General features: G+C 32.1%; 1 protein-coding gene across 1 annotated transcript in view; it reads left to right on the top strand.

Moving 5' to 3' along the window:
- Window positions 1–21081, top strand: part of LOC126817818 (ankyrin-1) — a 32556-nt gene extending 11475 nt beyond the window's left edge. Inside the window, exons 9-24 of the mRNA XM_050544984.2 lie at window positions 141–269; window positions 986–1102; window positions 1950–2048; window positions 2235–2435; window positions 2937–3035; window positions 3537–3644; window positions 4199–4303; window positions 5384–5485; window positions 7309–7407; window positions 7537–7674; window positions 10085–10192; window positions 10687–10884; window positions 12518–12724; window positions 13106–14471; window positions 15388–15537; window positions 16271–21081. Coding sequence (XP_050400941.2) covers window positions 141–269; window positions 986–1102; window positions 1950–2048; window positions 2235–2435; window positions 2937–3035; window positions 3537–3644; window positions 4199–4303; window positions 5384–5485; window positions 7309–7407; window positions 7537–7674; window positions 10085–10192; window positions 10687–10884; window positions 12518–12724; window positions 13106–14471; window positions 15388–15537; window positions 16271–16476 — 3432 coding nt within the window. The 3' untranslated portion in view covers window positions 16477–21081. The remainder of the gene's footprint in view (window positions 1–140; window positions 270–985; window positions 1103–1949; window positions 2049–2234; window positions 2436–2936; window positions 3036–3536; window positions 3645–4198; window positions 4304–5383; window positions 5486–7308; window positions 7408–7536; window positions 7675–10084; window positions 10193–10686; window positions 10885–12517; window positions 12725–13105; window positions 14472–15387; window positions 15538–16270) is intronic.
- The last annotated feature ends 970 nt before the right edge of the window (window positions 21082–22051 follow it).

The raw sequence follows: 22051 nt of genomic DNA, 5'->3' as shown, positions 1-22051 counted from the left end.
GATTCTTTATAAGGCTATGATTATCAGGACATTTCATTTCAGATGAATGAAAGTCAATTTCATTGCTATTTATCTCAAAGAAGTAAAATGTACAGGAGAGAGAACTGTTACTTACATCTCATTAACTTTTGTTTTTCTAGGAAGGTGAAACACCGGTTCATTTTGCTGCCGAATTAAAAAAGGAAAATGCTCATGGTGAATTTGAAGATACAGATATGATTAGACTCTTATTAGAATATGATGGTGATACAAACATTCAATCAAAACTGGTAAGAATAAAATCATCTAACTTATACACCACAACTTCTGCAGGACAATTTTACCATGATAGTTAATTTATATTATTATAACATTTATTTGCCATAGTGATATTAAGATATACACATCATTGAAGTATGGTCGTATATTGTTAATGCCCTAGAGGCTACTGTTATCATCCGATTGAATTGAAATTCATACAAGGCTTTTATGTTCACAAGAAAAATAATCCTATTGATTTTCAACAATTTGAATTAATGTCAGAGTTATGACCCTTGATCAATTTCAAAATTATTGAGGACACCCTAAAACTAAAGTAATTATCCAATTGACTGGAAATTTATACACAGTGCTCAAGTTGATTTCCGTCAATTTCAAATAACTTTAATAGCTAAAGTTATTGTCTGATACCGGCATATGTTAGCACTAGGAAAAACTAGAAGTCAATCAAATTTTAATTATTTTTGATAATTACTTCATGGGTTGTTACTCTTGATCAGATTTTAGTGTCTTGTAAGTACTCGCATTACCTTAAAAATAATATAACATGTGGGACATCTTTTGTGAACTACTTGGAAAAATTAAATTGCTGCGATGGGTGTATGTTTTGTTGCCTGTCAACCTATGTTTGTTATTCTTTGACAGATGTTGCATAACATAATCACATATTTTTAAATTCCAGTCTTAAAAACTTAAATTGAAAAATGTAAACAATTTTCTATTTCAGACTCATGAAAGTCCTTTACATTATTGTGCTAGAGCTGGTAATGCTAATATATTATTAGAGATTGTACATTTACTTGGTCCAACTAAATTACAAGCTGTTGTTAATAGACAAGCTAAGGTAGTTAGAATAATTGATAATTACAGACCAAATATTATAAAGCATATTATGGCAAATATAAGAGCAGAATTCCAAACAACTTTGTAGATTGTGTTGAGGTTTAATTCTCTAATAATCATTCATCTTAAAAACTAATGACTTAAACTGTGGTTATGTTCGTTTTTACTTTTTTAATGGAGCCACGGTGGCTAAGTGGGTAAGACGCTGGCTCACTAGCCTGAAGGGCTCATGTTTGATCCCTGCATTGGTCGAAAAAGTTCATCAGAATTTTCCCAAGTGGTTTCCCCTTGTCAGTGGTGCAGGAAGGAGGGCCTGACAAGAACAGCTGTCAAGTCGTTCAGATGGAACGGAAAACCAAGGACCCGTGTATCCCTTGTCAGCTGGCATTCGATATAAGAGTAGGCCATTATAGTGCCGCTGCCTGGTTAAAATTTCCCTCATAGCCCACTGCATGGCATATACCTGTCTTCATAAGCACAACCGGAGCAGAACAGTAGGACGTTAAACCCCATTTCATTTCATTTCATTTTTTTTATTTTATTAACAATAAAAATACAATAAAAAATTTGTAGGCCAAGTCAAATCATACTTTGTTTAAGAACTCAACTTTGTTTATCATAAATCTATTAATCTGTTGAGTAAATATGACAATGTTTAGCATATGTAATTATTACTTTGTTTAGCAAATCAGACTAAGACTTTGTTTAGCAAATCAGACTAAAACTTTGTTTAGCTAATCAGACTAAGACTTTGTTTGGAAAATCGTATTATTACTTGAAAGTCAGACCAATGATTTAAATGTTTATCAAAACAGACTAAGTTTAGCTAATCATTTTTTATTTTAAAGGATGGTAATTCACCACTGCTTGTAGCCAGTGAACAGGGACATCTCGAAATTGTTAGAATACTCCTAAAAAATCATGCTCGAGTGGATGTTTTCGATGAGGTGAGTTGTTAGATTTTCATAGGATTTTCGTAAGATTTTCAGGTGATATAATTGATGAAACTTTGATTTTTCTATGATTATATTATACTTCCAAAGTATTATGTAATTTCTATATAAACTGAGCTGTAGTGTGGCAATTCTTCATACTGATTTGAGGATTCATATTAACTGTAAATTTTTTTACAGCATGGTAAAGCTGCTTTACATCTAGCAGGAGAAAATGGTCACGAAGCGGTGGCTGAATTGTTACTTGCTCATAAAGCTTTCGTGAATGCTAAATCAAAACTAGGATTTACACCTCTACATCTGGCGGGCCAGAATGGTAATAACAGACTGGTAAAACTATTAATAGAATCACACGGTGCCCTTATAGACGCCTTAACTCTTGTAAGTTTATTATCCACATTTTACTGCCTTAAGCCTAAAAGACATAAATAAGTATAACTCAGATTAGTAAAATATTTTTTCCTATGAATGTGACAAATTTTTTATATATCCCAGTTTTTAGATATGTTTTTAAAAGTTTTTACACATAGAAAAACTCTAGATTTAACCGTGTGGATAATGTTTTACGGTTAAGTTCTTTTAAATTCCAATCCTATGCCAGGTAAATTGACTGACAGCCAAGTTCTCCAGTCTGTCAGTTTCATGGCCAGTCAGTCAAGACTGGCAAATACAACAGAAACAAGAGCCCTGCTTCAATGTGTACCGCTATTTTTTTGTACTATCCTTATTCCTATGAATAAAAGTTTAAAGAAAAAGTTAGGTATATCAAGGACAATGGTTTTATTAATGCCCTGAATTGAAATATTACTTGGGTTAATTTTAGAATAAAAGTACAATTAGATAATTTAAGGTAGTAAATAAACATCATTTTCAACATTTTAGACAAAGAAAACAACACTACATTTAGCTGCTCAGAATGGTAAAATGGAAGTATGCAGTACTTTATTAAAAATGAAAGCTGATCCTAATGCTACAGATGACGTAAGTTATATTTTATATGATGTTTTATGTTTACTATCAACAGTTACAAGTGTATTGTTTTATATCTTAAAGCCGTTGAGTTTGAATTTTTTGCAATCTACTAGATTGTAAATGTTAAATACCAATCCAACAATTAATGTTTTAATTCTGTTCACTATTTAAAAAATTTATGTATAATAGATTACGCAATAATTGATATCCACTGCAGATATGAACAAGCAAGCGCAATATATGACTGTTGGGTAAAATCATTATTATGAATCCACGCCAAGAGATTATCTTCTGTTCGTAATTGGGTTTTGTTTTCTTAATTAGATGTTAAATAATCAAGTACATTTTAGTGTGAATAATGTAATTTTTTCCAAAATAAGTAATGCTCAGTTGAATTGAGTGAGTGTTAAGCTCCCTTTTCCTCATTATTTGTCTCACTAGTTTTTGTGATTACATGTTTGAAGTGATATTAACCATTGATTGAAAATATTGGATGTTTTTGTTTTGTAGAGAGGTCAGACACCGTTACATCTAGCAGCTGAATATGATCATTCTGATGTGGTCAAACTGTTTTTAAAATATCGACCAGAATTAGTCACAATGGCTAGTACTGATGAGGTAAATTTATTTATAATTTGAGTATTTTATTTTTTTCGTATCTCTCATTGCTTAGACAAATGGCTCTAGGTTGTTTAAGATGAGAATTCAAGTCTTGAATGGAAGATACTACATTCCTCTAATAATCAGAGAATAAGACAATTACACTTTATGCTTATGTTTTGCCCTTTCCAAGAAGAGACAGACATTTTTCTAATTTGAAAAGAAAAGGGTTAAATTGAACATATTTGGCAGTTGATAGAAAACAATGATTTTCTTTAATCTTATGTTTGTCAAATGGAAGATACAGAGACTGTCTGAAATTTGGCTGAAGACAAAACAAATAAAATACATGTAGCTTTATCAAAATTAACTTTTTATGTCTATCAAAATAACTTTTAAGAGAACAAAAAATACATACTGATTTGTCTATCAAAAGTAGAGCTTTTGCTCAAAACTAACTTAATATGTCTTAAAACAACTTTTAGTGAACATAAAATGAAATCTTATTTTGTTCCGACAAATGTGCATGTGGTATTAATAAAATAATGAATGTATATTTATTATTATTATAGAATGGTATGACCCCAGCTCATATAGCAGCAGCTAAAGGTAGTGTAGCTGTAATAAAAGAATTGATGCGTTTTAATAAAGTCATGGTAACAACAGCCAGAAATAGGGTAAGATATTATCACCATATCTGGCTGAAAAGTTCTAAACCTGAAAAGGATAGATCAATGAGTACAATCATTGAACGAATCATAGACATAAGAACTTTAGGGGATGATGACGACCCTGCTTTTCCACAGTAAAGACGTGGGCTGCAGAATTTAAGCATGGCAGAGAGAGCCTTGACAATGACCCGCATCCTGGAAGGCCATCAACAAAAACCAGTCAAGAAAACATTACTCAGGTGCATGTCATGGTGATGACTGATTGACGATTGACCACTTGACATATTGGTGGTGTTGTGGGCATCTCTCATGAGAGGGTTGAGCACATTATCACCAACAAGTTAGGAATGACAAAATATGAGTTTCAACAAGATGTGAACCAAAGCTCTTGATTGCAGATCAGAAACGTGTCAGATTCCTGACGTCCCTTGATAATCTGTGCAGTTTTGAAGCAGATCCTGATCATTTTTTGACCAGATTTGGCACTGTCAGACTCCCACCTGTTTCCAAAAAGGAACTAGTAGGTCATCATTTTCCAGGTAATGATGACGTCATGTCACTGTGAACGAATTTTTTAGCGTGGCTGAAGAAGATTTCTTCCGACCAGCATCCAGGCTTTGCAAAATCAGTAGCACAAAGTGTGTACACCTTGAAGGGGACTATATAGAAAAATAAATGGAAACCATCGACTTTGTACAGGTCTTTCACAGATAGGCTTAGAACTTTACAGCCAGCCCTCGTACACCTTATAATCAATTCTATCCGCTATTTGTAACTTTTTTCACTTTTTTGGCAAAAAATTTACTTTTGGGTAATTATGCTTGAATGAGTAAAATAAGTAATTTATGTAGGGAAATGAATTTATAACTTCTACTCAGTTATTATACTTGAATGAGTTAAATCAGTGATTTATAGGTTATTGAATTTGCTATTTAAGACATTATACATAAATGAGTTAAAACAGTGATTTAGAGAGTGAATACATTTAATAAAATGTAAGTTATTTGATATTTTTAAAATTTAATTATATGTTAGGAAAGAATGCAAAAAATATGAATGAATTATGTGTTTAATTTCTCTGTTTAGACCAATAATTCTACAGCCCTACATCTGGCAGCAGCAGGTGGACATAAGGCTGTAGTAGAAACTTTAATAGAAACTGGTGCCTCGCCTACTGATGAAAACTCTGTAAGTATATTGCTCACTTTTATGGCTCGAACATAATCTTAATTCACCATGGTATTAATTCTAGCAAATGTTTGACCAAAAAGTTACCGTAATCTTTGGTGTATTAGGCACACTTTTTTTTACCAAATATTTTATTTTCTAGAAGGGGTGCACCTTATACATAATTTGCATCTTTATTTGATTTCATGTCAATAAGTTCCCGACTCATAGCCCTCTGACATCATTTGTTCGATTCACCTAAATTAAATTCACAACCCACGGCCCTGTAACCATGCTCTTTAGCGGTTCGTCAAGTAGCCATTCTGAATACATTATTTTTAAAAATTTGATGGAAGGTTCGTTGGTATATTCTATACATTGATGTAAATTTTACATCTTGCCATTTTAAGTTACCAATAGTTTCCATGCAACTGGATTCACTGATTGATCCATTGTTATAATTCCATACATTGATGTAAATTTTAAATCTAGGGGTTTTAAGTTACCGATAGTTTTCATGCAACATGCATTCTCTGATTGATCCATTGTTATAATTTACTGGTATCGTTAATTATCTACCACTGAGTTGTCACCGTATGCTTTATGAAGTTGTTTGTAATTAACATAATTATTCTTTCATAGATTGGCGTTAAATATACTATTGTCTTGTGTAACTGATAGATCTAAATGAGTACGCATGTAGTTGGTGGCGCCATTGACATTATCGTTTGATTGTCAGTTGTTTGGATAGCATATGTGGTTTAAACTAGAATAGTCGTTTCTCAAATTAATTCTTTCAAGTCGGTAGTAGCTGATCACAAAAAAATGATTTCTATGGTTTATATTTCATTTGTTTATAATCAATACCTAACCATTTATCACAGATAATTACAGGATGTCATATTTTTTGTGGGTGGAACTTTAACAACAATTTAACTACAAGCGCCACACGTTTACAGTTAAATTGGAGCAAATTGTTTAATAATGTTGTTTTAATATAATTAATATAAAGGCTTATGCAATTTTAAAAAAATATATACAGTTTGATATGCCATTCAAAATGTATATATAAAGCTTGATAGGATGAAATATTGGTAATGATTATAATGGTAAACGTTCGAGTTTGGCCGAATTACTGGAGCTCGCTGGAATAATGTATGGTATGGCACGTGTTTCACAATGCGCTGTAGAAGGGTGCGCCTAAACCATACAATTTTGTTTTTTCCTAGAACAGCTCTGCCAAACTCACCCTGCACCTTATCTACGCATGTGCCTAATACACCGAAGAATACGGTATATGAAATCAATTTTGATCCCATATCAATAGATTTGATTACCAATGATGTTTAGTTTGCAACATGTCATCAGTTCATCTTGTGTCTATCTAAATTAAGGTCATATTAAAAAAACGTTCTGGATCTCAGACACTGATGTGTGACTTAAAAAATGAAAGATTAAAATTTCTTCATTGATCACGTTGATATTTCCTATGGTGAATTCAGCAATGTCCAAAACCAAAAACAAGGCCTAACAAGTCTTCTCTATATGATAGAAACAAGAAATGTAGGTTAGATGCCATCTTGAGGATAGAATTGAAATATCATTCATGGGAAAAAGATGATGTCCTCATCAAAGTAATGGAATATTTAGATGGCTGTAACTTTTATTAGGATTTCTGGCTTTGAATAATTTTTAGACCAATATGCTATTTAATTAATATATCATTTTGTCAGGATTGTTTTTCATGATAAAAACTTAAAAGGTGCAGATGTATAATAAATAAAATATTATAAAGGATAATCTTTCTTGATATGAAATAACAATTTGCTTCTGTTCTTTTTTAGGATGGAATGACTGCTATTCATTTGGCAGCCAAATACGGACATGGTCAAATATTAGAGGCCTTGAAGGGTCAAATGTCTTGGAAGATTACAAGTAAAAAGGTAATATTTTGATACTTGAAATTTATTAAAAGTAAATATAATATTCAATTGAGATTTTAATAATTTTTGATACAGTATGTTCAGTTAGCCATAGATAGGTTGTAAAGAAAGAGTATGTTTTGTTTTCAGACTGGATTAACAGCCCTTCATGTTGCCGCCCATTTTGGACAAATAGATTTTGTTCGTGAAATGTTAACTAAAGTACCGGCTACTGTCAAAAGTCAACCTCCCAATGATGAATCTACAATCAAAGACATAACAGCAGAGGTAGGTTATATTTATCAAAATAATCGTAATATATGTACGCCTTTATAAAAACTTTTCACCTTAGATAAGGCTTGAGAATTTATTGATTTTCGCCAATACATGCACTTTTATTTATATGTTGATAACCTTTTGAGTGTTTGCTATAATTGGTTTCGAATTGTTGATTAGTAGTTCACAGTTGGATAAAAAGTATTTCACAATTAGAGAAAAAGTCAATATGTCATTGATTTTTTTTGTGTAGACATAATTATGAATAAAACATGACACCAGCACAGCAGGAAATTTAAATCAATATATATTGTAAATGCACTGCGTTTCTTAATTACATGGTCACACCCAATATTGTTTGCAGTTACTTCCCTTTCATGCTTAATACTTAGCTTGCTTACAGACTTCACCCAGCTTGTTCACATATGCTATTTATGTAAATGTGTACCAATTTTGAATGCGGTATATGTATATATATGCACATATTTGCAATCAGCATTCTTCAATAACTTCCAGTAACTTACAGCATATTTGAATAGTTTGATGAAATGTTCTTTATTTTCTTAAGTTGTTGAAGGAAAAGGATTGCTATATGCATTTACTGGTCATATTTATATAAACTAATGCATATTTATAGTCCAATAATCATATGGAGAAAGCGATATCACCTTTGTTTAGTCACAAATGTAATCAATTATCTCCCTTTAATGCATCAACATTTTGGAAGAGTTACTTCCCTTGATGCACAAATCTTCTCCAAATACCCATCCCCCACCCCCCATCCCCCATAAAGATTTAAAAGCACATGAACTAGGAGATAGAATTTATCCTGTTATTTTATTGCACATTTTTGCACTTTATTTTTCACATTAGGAACCAGGACGTGATCTTGATGATTCGGTACAAAGTTTTTAAAATCTATAATAGACATATAGCCTAGTTGAATAGTTGTCAGTTTTTCTTATATATTTTTTATTAGTTAATTCAGGATCGACTTTTATGATGTTATAGATTTTGTAGTTATATTAGATATATTAAATACTATATGTTTCTTTTATGTAATCTGTTCTAAGCTATCTTATAGTCTAGTTCTATCAGATGATATGTGTCTGGTGTTCATTCTTAAGGTCCAAATATGCCAGAATAGAGTTTGAATGTACAGGACGTGGTTATATATTGTCATACCCCCTGTAATCTGTTGGTCATGTAAAATTGGTTGTGAACACTCAGAACTTGAAGTTATCATCCAACTAACTTGAAATTTATACACATTGTTTAAGTTCTTGAGACAAGACAGCAATGTCCAATAATTACTGTCAGAGTTATCTACTTTGATTAAGTTTTATAATTGTGTGGATGCTCTAGAGGCGAAAGGTTTGTATGATTGACAAACAATGTTTAAATCCATGAGATGAAGAATCCTATTGATTTTCATTGATTTCCAATAATTAATGCTTGGGCAACTTATCTTGTTGTTGGCATATGTTACTTTGACTGGCAAACTATCTTTTTGATTTTCGGGATATATGAGAATGTCACACTGTCATGTTTCTCCTTTTAATCAAACCTTCATTTAGTATTAGATTATTAATTAGATAAGTTATTTGCTTGTATAAAGGAACATGAAGCTATAGTAGGTCACTTCCATTTGACAACAATGTCCAATCTCTGTCATTCACTCGCATGCTACCTACCTTTCAAATGGTAATCTGAAAATTTGAAATGTATGATTTAATTAGTTGTCAAGCTATTCGCACAGTATTCTTTTCAATCCTTTTTCTTGATATAAACAGATGAGCTCATGGCCTAGAATTGTGACGCTCTAAATTAACAATAATTTTCCTAAACCATAATGCAGTTTCTCAATATTGTGACAAAACAGTGGGAAAATTGTATTCTTTCAACCATCTATGAATTTGAAATCTTAAGGAACTTGTACCCTATTGTCTTGTGTTCCTTTAACTCGTTAAATGGTATACTCTATCTGTGCCTTGCTTTTGCTTAATCATTTATATATATGTCAATCTTACTATATATATGTTAAATGGATATAAAGTGTAATGCAGCTGTCTGGTCTTTCGGATGAGACGAAAAACCGAGGTCCCGTGTAAACATTGGAATGCACGTAAAAGATCCCTTGGCAGGTGGAATTCGATATAAGAGTAGGCAATAGTGCCGCTGCCCGGGCAAAATTTCCCTCATAGCACACTGTATGGCGTATGTCCGTCTTCATTAGCCCATTAGGAGCAGAACAGTAGGACGTTAAACCCCATTTCATTTCATTTTATTTCATAAAGTGTAATGCTCTGTTTTATTAAAATATCTAAGACCTGTAACTATTTGTCCAAGAACTTGAATCTGTATGTATCTGCATCATCATTTTTTTTTCAAAAATGAGAATATTTGCAACTTTCTCTTTCAGTTTGGATTAACTCCTCTGCATCTTGCTTCCCAGTCTGGACATGAGGGACTAGTACGTCTGTTGTTAAATTGTCCCGGTGTTCAAGCAGACGCACCAACTAACATGCAGGTACTATATTAGCTGTTGTCAAATATAACCAATCATCCCACGTTATTTTATTCCACTTTGAAGAACTCAATAAATAAATCCAAAATTGCAATATTGTAGCAATCAGCGAAGTGAGAGATCTAAATGTGTGTACTGTAGATCAAAAGGTCTGTTATTGAGTCAAGTAGCGTTTCGAAGGGTCGTCGAAAAACCATATGTGGGTTTTCTCCCAGTCCTCCGGTTTCCTCCTACTACTAAAGCTTCTTATGCACAAGCAGATTATTGAAATAAAATTTACCATCTGTTAGTCCTGAAATGTCCTAGTTTGTGCCGAGTGGACGTTAAAACCCATTTCTCTCTCTAAACAAATAATTCCTTATTTTGTATCGAGAGAGTTCCTCTTTCAATTGTGTCAGTAATATATCAACTAACTTTGTTTCATTGATTTGTTAAAATGATATAGAATTTTGTATTCCAATTGTTGATTTGTAAATATTGTTGTTTATATATAACAGGGAACAATACCATTACATATGGCAGCACAGAGTGGCCATGCCCCTGTTGTTAGTTTATTATTGAGTAAATCTACAGCTCAGTTACATATTAAAGATAAACGTGGAAGAACAGCCCTACATCTAGCTTCAGCTAATGGACATTATGATATGGTTACATTATTGTTAGGTCAAGGTGCTGATATCAACTCTTGTGATAAGGTAAGTTTGCTTTTTGTTGTAATAAACCAAGTAGGGTGTATTAAGTAGAGCTGGGCGATATCCCTGGACACCGATAACGCAATATCTACAAAACATATCGCAATATAATCACTATATCGCGATATTGGATAAAATGTCAATAATTTCAGTTTATCACCTTTTAAATGTAAATAAACATGTTTAAAAAGTTGAAAATACCCCCGAAATATTCACTTGACACTTTCTAGTCAATATTATTAAAAGGTTTTAGCATAAATACCGAATTTACAAATAAAATTTAATGAGCTGCTTCAAACAGAGATTTATATAGCCATGACGGCTTGCTAACAATTTGGTTTATGTTGTTGTTTATTACAATTTTAATTTCCAATATATTAATTATGAAATTGTATTGAAGTTTAGAATATTTAGATATGAAGGACGCACAAAAACAGTACAAAACATGAGAAAAAAAAAAATGTTTGTGTTCTTTCGGCTGTGCAAATTTTTATAGCTACGGTTACGAATAGGCTAAAATGCTATTCATTTACCTTTGCAAACTTGTGTTTTCTCATTCAAGCGTATGCCTCCATGAAAATGCAGTTTACAATACAAGAATACTTAATTAAACTATAAAACATAAGTACTATGTCAAAACGTATCCATGGATTTAGTCAAATAGCGATTTTTCAGAACACGGACTGCCATGACACTTCTGACGCTGAATGATAATCAGTCTACCTGTACTCTCATTATTTATATTTCTGCTATATTAAAATTTTTTCAATCGGAAAATCAATGATTCGATCCTCTGGAAAATCAAAGTAACAGTATAAACAATTTGTTAAGATGCAGAGAAATTGATGAGAAGCAGGGATAATTCTTATGGTATCGTCGGGTGGAAAAGTGAGTGAGAAGTCAACGGTGTTTGCAAACTTAGTGGAATGAACAGTTGAGAGTTTATAACAAAGTTTATCACAAGCAATAAATTATCGTAAATAATCTAAAGGGAAAGTCATTTTTTCAATATTCATGTTAAGTTTCATCCAGAAAAATCAAAACAGCAATATATCGCAGTATTTTAGGTTTTTCGATATTTTTCTGAAAACAGTATTTTTGACGTTTTTTTTTTATCTCTGTGACGGTTTTATATCGAAAAAAGAAATATCGCCCAGCTCAAGTATTAAGTTGAACCGTGACAAAGTTACAGTATTTTAAATTTTCATTACACAATATGTGAAGTACAAAGTAAAGTGTTACTGGCTATTTCAATTTTACATGTTTAGGATCCAGGAGAAACCTGTAGAGAAGTAAATCAATTAATCACATATATACGAAGAAGAGGCATGTATCGCACTTCAGTTAATGATACAGTCTGTTTAATATGAATGCTCTCCCTTAGACAATGCTATAGCAATGTCAGATTATGGATTCATTCAAAATTTTTTTATAGATTTACCTCCTGTTACCAGGATAAAATATTTACATGTAGTAATTAATGAACCTGGGTTTTTTTTATTTTTTGGAATAAAAACATGTTATGTGGTCCTTTTGAAGTCAAGCAGGATTAGCTGAGAACAGTATGATGTTATGTTAAAATTTGTATTTCATAATCTTTGTATCTCTGAAAAGGTTTTCTCTTTGTACATTTCAGAATGGATGGACAGCCCTGCATTTTTCATCTAAAGCTGGTTATTTAAATGTGGTGAAATTATTAGTAGAATCAGGAGCATCTCCTAAGTTTGAAACAAAAGATGGTAAAGTTCCGGTCTGTTATGCTGCAGCGGCGAATCATTCCAATGTATTAAGTTATTTAATGAGGAGAGATTATAATACACAACATTTAATGGATGATAAAAAAGTATATATTTAAAACTGTTTTTATTTTATCCTTATATTAACTAGAATTTCAAATATTGAATGCATGCATGTCCAGATTATATAATTATTTATTATTTGGTCTGGGTAAAACTTCTTTTTTTTTTGTATGGCTTGGCTTCAAAAAGCCAAGAGCACAACTTATGGGAAATATGTTTTTTTTAATTTTCAAAGATATTTTTTGAAGTAACCTAAGCAAACAATATACAACAACCAAAAAAAAAAAAAAAAAAAAATATATAAATGCACTTATTTTAGTTTGAAATTAATTTTGTGACTTTCATTGTTGCCCAAATAACAAGGCTGTTGGTGGGTATATATTTTGTTGCTTGGCAACCTATGTTTGATTTATTTCTCTTTTCAGTTTGTTTTTGATCTGATGGTGTGTGGGAGACTCAACAATAATAAATGTATCCAAGAGTTCATCTTACTTTCTCCCGCTCCTGTAGACACTGCGGCTAAAATGTCCAAAAACTTTAGAACTTTAGCTATAAAAGAAAAAGAAAGATCACGAGACATTCTGGCTGCAGGAATTTACTGTGAAAATATGGCTACGGAGTTGTTAGCTATTGCCTCTAGTTCTAACAGCGCTCAACATCTACTGAAAGCCGTGGACTATCATGGAATTCCTTTCCTTGACGTGCTGATTGAAAATGAACAGAAAGAAGTTGTTTCTCATCCAGCTGTCCAGAAATATCTCTCGGATATCTGGATGGGAAATTTATTTTGGGCAACATGGAAAATAGTGATGTTATTTTGTGCGTTTCTTTTTATTCCAATAGTTTGGTTTATCTTTTCTCTTCCGATAAAGCATCGATTCAGCAAAGTTCCAATTATCAAATTTATGGCATATCTAGTCTCCCATATTTATTTAATGGTTTTATTTTGCATGACAATAGTAGTACCCATAGTCCCTATATACCAGTCTGGTAGCTTAATACCACACTGGTATGAATGGTTGTTATTGGCTTGGATGTCCGGACTACTTGTGTCAGAGTTAACTAATCCTGGAGATCGTGCTGGACTTGGAACTATTCGAGTGGTGGTGATAGGAATCTGTGCAGTTGGCGTGTTTTGTCATGTATTGGCATTTGCGTTTGACGAACAGGAACGATTTGTACTCCTATACATCAGAAATAACTTTTTTGCGTGGGCCTTATTGTTAGATTTCGTGTTACTCTTGGATTTCTTGTCTTTTCATCATCTGTTTGGACCCTGGGCTATCATCATTAGAGATTTGATGAAAGACTTGACAAGGTTTCTCGTTATTTTGTTGATATTTATGTTGGGTTTTACATTACATCTTGCGGCACTCTATCAACCAGTGTATAAACCAACAGTGCTGGATAGTGCTCTAGGAGATGGAGATGGAAGTGCTGCATCATCAACACAAACGCCTTTAGATACTTTCGAATTTTTGTTTTTTGCCTTATTTGGACTTGTTGAACCAGACAGCTTACCTCCCTTACATAGGAGCCCAATCTGGGTAACAACGATGGTAAAGATTGTGTTTGGAACATACATGATGGTAACTCTTGTCGTACTGATTAATTTACTGATTGCTATGATGTCAGATACATATCAACGCATAGTACAACAGTCTGATACAGAATGGAAGTTTGGTCGGGCCAAGTTAATACGTAATATGAATAGAACATCGGCCACACCTTCACCTTTAAATCTTTTTACCAAATTATTTACTTATATCAGAGTTATATATAAACATAGAGGTAAGAATATCATCAATAATTTCAATTTCTAATTTACCTGTTGTACATAGACCAGATCTTAACACGGCTAATTTGAGGAATTTCGTATCCCATGGAAGCTACAATATTGTGAAAATTGAATTGTTAAAAATAAAAACAGCTCAAACATGTTTCAATTCCATTCCCTCAGTCATTGACATAAACAATCCAGCTTTTGATGGGTCAGAAGATCATCTAATCTTGTTAATTTTGTTTTTTGTACATAATGAGTACCAGTACATTTTAGCGTGGATTAAGTTGTGAAAAATTAGATATAAGCTTTAATTTATCAAATATTATTGTTCTCATTCAATTTAGAATATATTCTCTTAGATACAGCACCCAGCAATGTTACCTTTTAGAATTATGAGCACAAGTCAATGTTAATATTTGCAGATGATGTAGACACCCAAACACAGTCTAGCTAGCAGTTTTAAGTTGGTTACTCAGTTTAATAAAAAAAAATCATCACTTTTCTTTTATTATTTCTGAGAACTGGGGGGCCTGACAAGGACAACTGTCTAGTGTTTGTATGATACGAAAAAACCAAGGTCCCGTGTCATTGGAATTCGATATACGAGTAGGTCATAGTGTCGCTGCCCGGGCAAAATTTCTCTCATAGCAAACTAGATAGCTTATGCCCGTTTCATTAGCCCAGTTGGAGCAGAACAGTAGGACGTTAAACCACATTCAATCATTCCTCCAGTTGGAGCAGAACAGGAGGACGTTAAACCACATTTCAATCATTCCTCGTAATTGGGATAGTCAATATTTACATGAACCGAGTGATAACGGGTTAACTTGTTTTTAATTAAATTGTATTTTATAACCTATGTGATGGAGATTGTTGTTGAATAATCAGCAGATTTGAAATGTAAAATACTATAATTTCTTTTAGGTAAGCTGTGTTCTGGTCATGCCCAGGAATATATTAATGATGAAGAAGATGATGCTTTGTCTGATTCTAGATCAGTTGATTTACTGGCACAATCATCTGCTAACTGGTTACGTAATGTTGTACGACGTAATACACAAGTAGCACCAGATGGTAGGTTTATACATTTTCTGTTGATAAGCCTGGGAATTGGATTTTCATTTTTGAAATAAAAGACTTTTAGGGTCTTAGGACAGTTTGGTAGATATATTACGATATTGAAATACACACCTGACTTGAAATGTAGATGATATGTAGATATGTAGCTTGCTGTGGATGATTTATGTTTTTTCTTGGTTCTAAATAATAATATGTTTAAGTGGTTGATAAAATTAAACCAAGTCTGGAAATAAGGCATCCATCAGGCACAAATTTTGTCTTGCCCAGATTTATGTTTGTTCAGTGCTTTTCTTCATACATGATTTCTGTCATGTACAACAAAAATAATTATTTTCTGACCTGATTAAATATAGGTCCAAATATAAAGATAAAACTGTCATTAATGAGGTGCAGAGTTCACAAAGCTTTCTCAGACTTCTGTTAAGAATTTACTCAAAATTGTTCTGCTTATTTTAACTAAAATATAGTTTTTTATAAAACTTTTGTTGTTTTAATGTATCAAATACATCAATAAGAAACTATGTGAAAAGTATTGTGTTTCTGGGTCAAAGATATTTTTCATAAACAGTGATTGAAAGTTGAGTAAATTCTTAAGTCCGAGTATACTTTGTGAACTTTGGGCCAGCCTGTGAAATCACTTCATTATGGAAGTAGACATTTGACAACAGCTGTCTTTAAAGTTTATCTTATGCATTAGAAAGATAAATATATAATTATGTCATTATAGGAGGATTTTTAAGGAGTCATGCTCACCATGGTCCACAGAGAATAGAAGATGTGGTTGACTGGGAACTGGTTGTAAAAAAATATCTAGTTATGCAAGGTTTGGAGGAACCAGAAAAGAATGATATTGATGATGACAGATATCCACCACCAACAAGTAATGGACATATCCCTAGCTTCCAGGAATTAACAGAGAGAGTCAAGAGTTAAAACCTAGAAATGCACTTGAAGGGGATGGAACTTTTGATCTTGCGTAAAGTAAAGATGCACTAAAACAGAGTGAGTTGTAGCGACTATGTCTGGCAGTAGGAAGTTTATATAATGTAACACAGGAGCACGTTGAATTTTATTCCTATACCTACAATTTCAGGTGGGAGAATTAATTAATTAGAGAATATATATATATGATAATTTTCTTTATATTGATAATACAGATATATATACATGAGAATTCTCTTTATATTGATAATACAGATATTATTATGAAAATTCTCTTTATATTGATAATTATTAATACAGATATATAATTTCACAGAAATATTGATAAAATTGGCTTTAAATTAGTAGGTCAATGTATAAAAGTTTTAACAACCAGTGATTGTTGAGTTTGTACACATGAACCAGTGAAAATATTATTTGAAAAAATAAACCTGTGTATATTAATGTTTTAATTCCGGTGTTGACAGACTTGCCAGTTAACCCAGTGACTTGTTGAATTTAAATGATATTTATCAGGACATTGAAATAAAGGTATTAATAATGCAAACTTATACATGTATGCAACAAAAAATTATAAACTCTGTAAATTCCTGAATAGGACAGTGGTATAAGGTGTTCTAGATAGAGTCAGCATATCCTGACTTGTGCATGACACTTGATTAATTTATTATCAATTCCATGGCAAAGGGAGTGAATTATTAGTGCAATTGATCTCTGTCAGTGGCTTTCAAAAGGCGAAAGCTGCTTGTATGGATTAAATTTTGTTGAGTCTGTTTTAGGTTCAGACAATTGATTATTTTGTACATAATACTTGTGGAGATTTTGTCGAGCCGTTTTCAATAAAGATTCAGACAAAATTATTTATTCTGTACATAGCTCTATATCGATATTTATGCATAATGTGGGTGAAAATTTCTTGAGCCATTTTGAATTTGAAGTTCAGACAAATTATTTATTTTGTAGATTGCTTTGCATCAATATTTATGCATAATGTTAGAAGAGATTTTAAAATTTTATAGTCAGAATATTTGTGTGATATTAACAACATGTGGGGTAAACTATAGATAAGGCGATATATTTTGGTAATGTTTGTAAATTGATTGGAATCAAGAGATTATTGTGTAAATACTGGTATATCTTATAGCAAACCTTGACAAAACCATGTGGTATGTAATGGTGAATATAAATAATGAAACCTAGTGTATATTAAAGCACCTGTGATAAATTTATTTATTTATTATATATTTAAACTGTTTACTATTTGCATCAGTGTAGATAGAATTATCTTATATAAATACATGTATGTAGGTAAATGTGTACAGTATATATATTTAATATTATTACGATATATTTATAATGCATATCCATTAAAAATCAAAAATTAAATGTATGTGACTTTTGTCTTTGTTGAACTGTAAGGAAGAGAAACCTTGGCTTTATGTCTAATTATTATTATGTTTTATTTCATAAAATATATACACCCAAAGTTATTTGAAAAAATGTTTAGAGAATTGTGTTATTGTTTTGTTATTATTTGCATTTGTTAGTATATGTATCATAATGTAAGATATATTTGACAAGTAATGTTAATACTAATATAAACATAGTTATTATCCATTTCGAAAAATAAAATCATCATTCCAAGATGTCAAAAATTACTTAGCAAACAGATTTATCGATAAATTTTGTTATAAACCAACTTCTTCATTCATATTAAAAATCTTAAATTAATATGCCATTATTTATAATGTGAAATGCACAATGGAATTTATGAAGGATTTTCAGTTTTTGCTAACCAGATAATCCTTAGAATTTTAGTTCTATCCACTTGGTTTTAATAAAGTTTTCTTGTGCAATACAAAATAAATTAATAATTAATTAATTTTAATTATAAAAGTAATATTATTTATCCATAATTATTTATACATTTTATATTTATTAAGAAAATATGTTTATTTTATAGATTTATTATTTCAACCGGTTTTATTTGTTATAAAATACTTTTTTTTAAATTCTATGTCTAGTTAGTGTTTTGCTTATATGTATTGTTATTAACTTTATATTTTAAAATGTTCATTGTTTACATGTATTTGTTTTTATCTACCAGTATATAAACATGCAATTATTATTAACTGTTGAATATACTATAACGGTACACTATATCTATAGTATCCAGTTATATAAGTTGTATATAAAAGGAGAGGTGTTTTTGAAGCAGACCTTCAATGTTATAATTTAGCTTAAAAATAAAATTTATCTTGGTTGTAATATAATATATACCTAAAACAGTTTTCAGTTCATTTGGCTACTATTAGTATCTTCAGGAATAACTGTTATTTAAATAACTGTATCTATCTGTTTCATCATACTGTGTGAAAATATTGTCATTTTTAGCTTATGGACCAGCTTAAATTCACAGTTTGTATTCAATTTTAAAAACCGTTTAAATATATCATTTAAATTTACCACCGTTACACCTTAATGACAGTCGAGTTCCAATTTCATGAAAATCAGACAAAAACTGCCTGGCAAAATGGCGACTGCTTGTAAGCAAATAGTTTAAAAGTATGTCAATCCTAGTTGTGGACCGTCTAGAAGTCACAATTGTTATCAGATTTTGATGAAACTTAAAATATATATTTATGTCGCAAAGATCTTGGTTGCTTTAGCTATTTGCCATATCAGACCAAAGATCTTGGTTGCTTTAGCTATTTGCCATATCAGACCTTAACGTCCTGGATGATGGCCCCTGATTATACAAAAAATCATGTTTTTTAGTTTGTGGATTCTCTAGACTCTAGAGGTCACAATTTTTTATCCGATTTTAAAAATGGTTTAAATATATCACCATCCCACCATAATGAAGGTTGAATTTGAATTTTGAGAAAATCAAAAAGAAACTGCCTGACAGTTCGGAAATTGTGTAAAAGTATATTATATGTAATACTAGGTTGTGGACCCTCTACAGGTCACAATTTTAAATATATCACCATTCCACTATAATGCAGGCTGAAGTCGAATTTCGGGAAAATCGAAATGAAACTGCCCAACAAAATGGCCGCTCTTTGTATGCAAATTGTGTAAAAGTATGTAATACGAAAGTTGTGGACCCTCTGGAGGTCACTATTTTTATCCGATTTTGATGTAACTTAAATTATATCCCAAAGATCCCAGTCACTTTCGATATTTGCACATTTCAGACCATAACTTTTTGGATTATTGCCTCTGATTGTACGAAACATGGCTTTTGTTTTTAGCTTGTTCTCTATCCATCTCTTGCAAAACGTGGGCGTATCTTGCCTGGGAACCAGTGGTTAATTGTGTCCGTTGGTCCGTTTACAATTCTTGTTTTATACAAATTTACTTATATACGCCCACTTGCTATATTATTGACACCCCTGTCCGTAAACACTTTCTTTTACTATCTCTGCAGAGTTAATTTCTTGGTTGATTTTCATGAAATTGACATTATTCGACTCCAGATGATCCTGTCTAATTTGAGCATTATTGTACAAGTACTTCCAGGGTTATTGCCCCCGACTTACATGTACTGATTGTTGATTACTGCAGAAAGTACAGTGTTCAACTGATTTTAATGGAGTTTGCAGAAGTGGTTAGTAATGGGGCCCTATTTGATTTAGAGCATTTTTGCAAAAACAGTTCCAGAGTTAATGCCTCTGACATGATTGTTAATAATGTACATTACCATACTCATTCTGTTGGGGGAGGGGGCAGGAGGGCAAATGGTCTGACATGTGCACTTTAGATCATTAGGTTTGTCATTGAGTTGAGTGGCATGTTATTGATATCCCACATTTCAACGTGACTAGGAGTAATGTCACCTGCCTAAAATCGTACCATATGTTAGTCCCGAAAGGAGCTGGATTGTGTTGAGTGGACGTTAAACCCCATTTCTCTCTCGTTAAACCCCATTTCTCTCTCGCTCAAATATATATATTGTTCTCCAATTTTCACAAGAATATGCTGAGTTATTGCCATTCTACATGGTCAGAAGTCCGGTGCATATCTTTATTCAAATAGAGGAAATCTTTATTAACTGTACTTAGCTACTTGTGGGTTTATGTTCCACTGTCTGACAATTGTGTATCTATAATTTGAAAGGAAAAAATCTTATCTAAAATTAGTACTTTCTGATTATTAATAAACACACATAGTGCATTTTGTGACATTTCACCAAAAAATCTCATTCGAGATTATTCATGAAACTATCTTTCTATAGAATAACACAGGAGACTTGTTACACATACAAGATTTTCTCCCATATAACATGATAACATGTAAAAAACTTGATCAGTTGGTCTCGATTTTCAAATGTCCAGAACAAACTCCTATATTATGTTTATTTTAGAAAGCTGGTGGAAATAAATTTAATGTAATAAATCCAAATATAAGCTGTATTGATGTCATAAATGAATTTGCTGCTTATGGGCGTATACACAGTGTTTGCAAGGATTAATTTATAATATATTTGTCCAGTAAGAGATAATTATCAATTAATATGTACCATAGTCAGTAAATCATTCCCCAGATTAAGGTGAATTTAAAATAAAAAATAATAAAATATCTTTAGAAATATCTAATGTACTTTGTTCTTCCTACAAATACAGTAATCAGACATATTTCTTTAATTGTTTAGATCAGTGTTTCCCAAAGTGGGCAATCAGATACATCCTTACCTTGACTGAGTTTGATGATAAGCATTTCCTGTCTAAGCCATGCAATTTGACACAATAACTTTGCTGCTAAGTGAGGTAGGATATTCAGACTTGGTGTAGATGTAAATGTCGGATTGGTGAGCTACTTCCACTGAGAATTAGCAGAGATAAGCAACTTCATTTTAAAAATAATATATGTTGTGTGTGTGATTTGAACATTGGCTAAAAAGTGGGATTCACAAGGAATATTCTTTGCAGTTCAAAGAAGCAAATTAACCACCACATACTTTCATCTAGGAATAAAGACTGGATTATTACATATTCATCTGAGCATAGTTTTGTCATCTATAAGACCAACATCTGAAAATATATATCTTTTAACCAGCAAAATTAAACAAATAGCATAATTAGAAAATTACACTGGTAATCTATGATTTTTTGCTATGGGTACCCTTCCACTGACAGCCCACTAATGCCATTGTTAAACAGATGAGGGAGCCCAACACCTCTGTTATATATAATGGCAAGTTAACAACATGTTAAAGTTAATGCACCGACTGGGCAGGTGCTATGAGGTAAATTTTCCCCGAACAGTGTCGTTATGGCCTACTCTCATATCGAATTCTAACTGTCAAGGGATCTTTTATGTGCACACAAGTGTACACTTGACATCGGCTTTTCGTTCAATCCAAACAACTATACTTTGTCCCTTGCCAGGTCCTCTGTCCTTCAACACTGACAAGGGGAAACCACGCTGTAAAATCTTGATGAACTTTCTCTGGTAACGCAGGGATCGAACATGCGACCTCAAGGTTATCGAACCATCATCTTACTCACTGAGTCACTATGGCTCCCCAACAGGAAAGAGAGGGTGACCACAATAAATGTGG

Source organism: Patella vulgata, chromosome 4, assembly GCF_932274485.2.
Source record: "Patella vulgata chromosome 4, xgPatVulg1.2, whole genome shotgun sequence".
Lineage (NCBI taxonomy): Eukaryota > Metazoa > Mollusca > Gastropoda > Patellidae > Patella > Patella vulgata.
The sequence above is the reverse complement of the archived record's forward strand: the minus strand, read 5'-3'. Positions and strand labels throughout refer to the sequence as shown.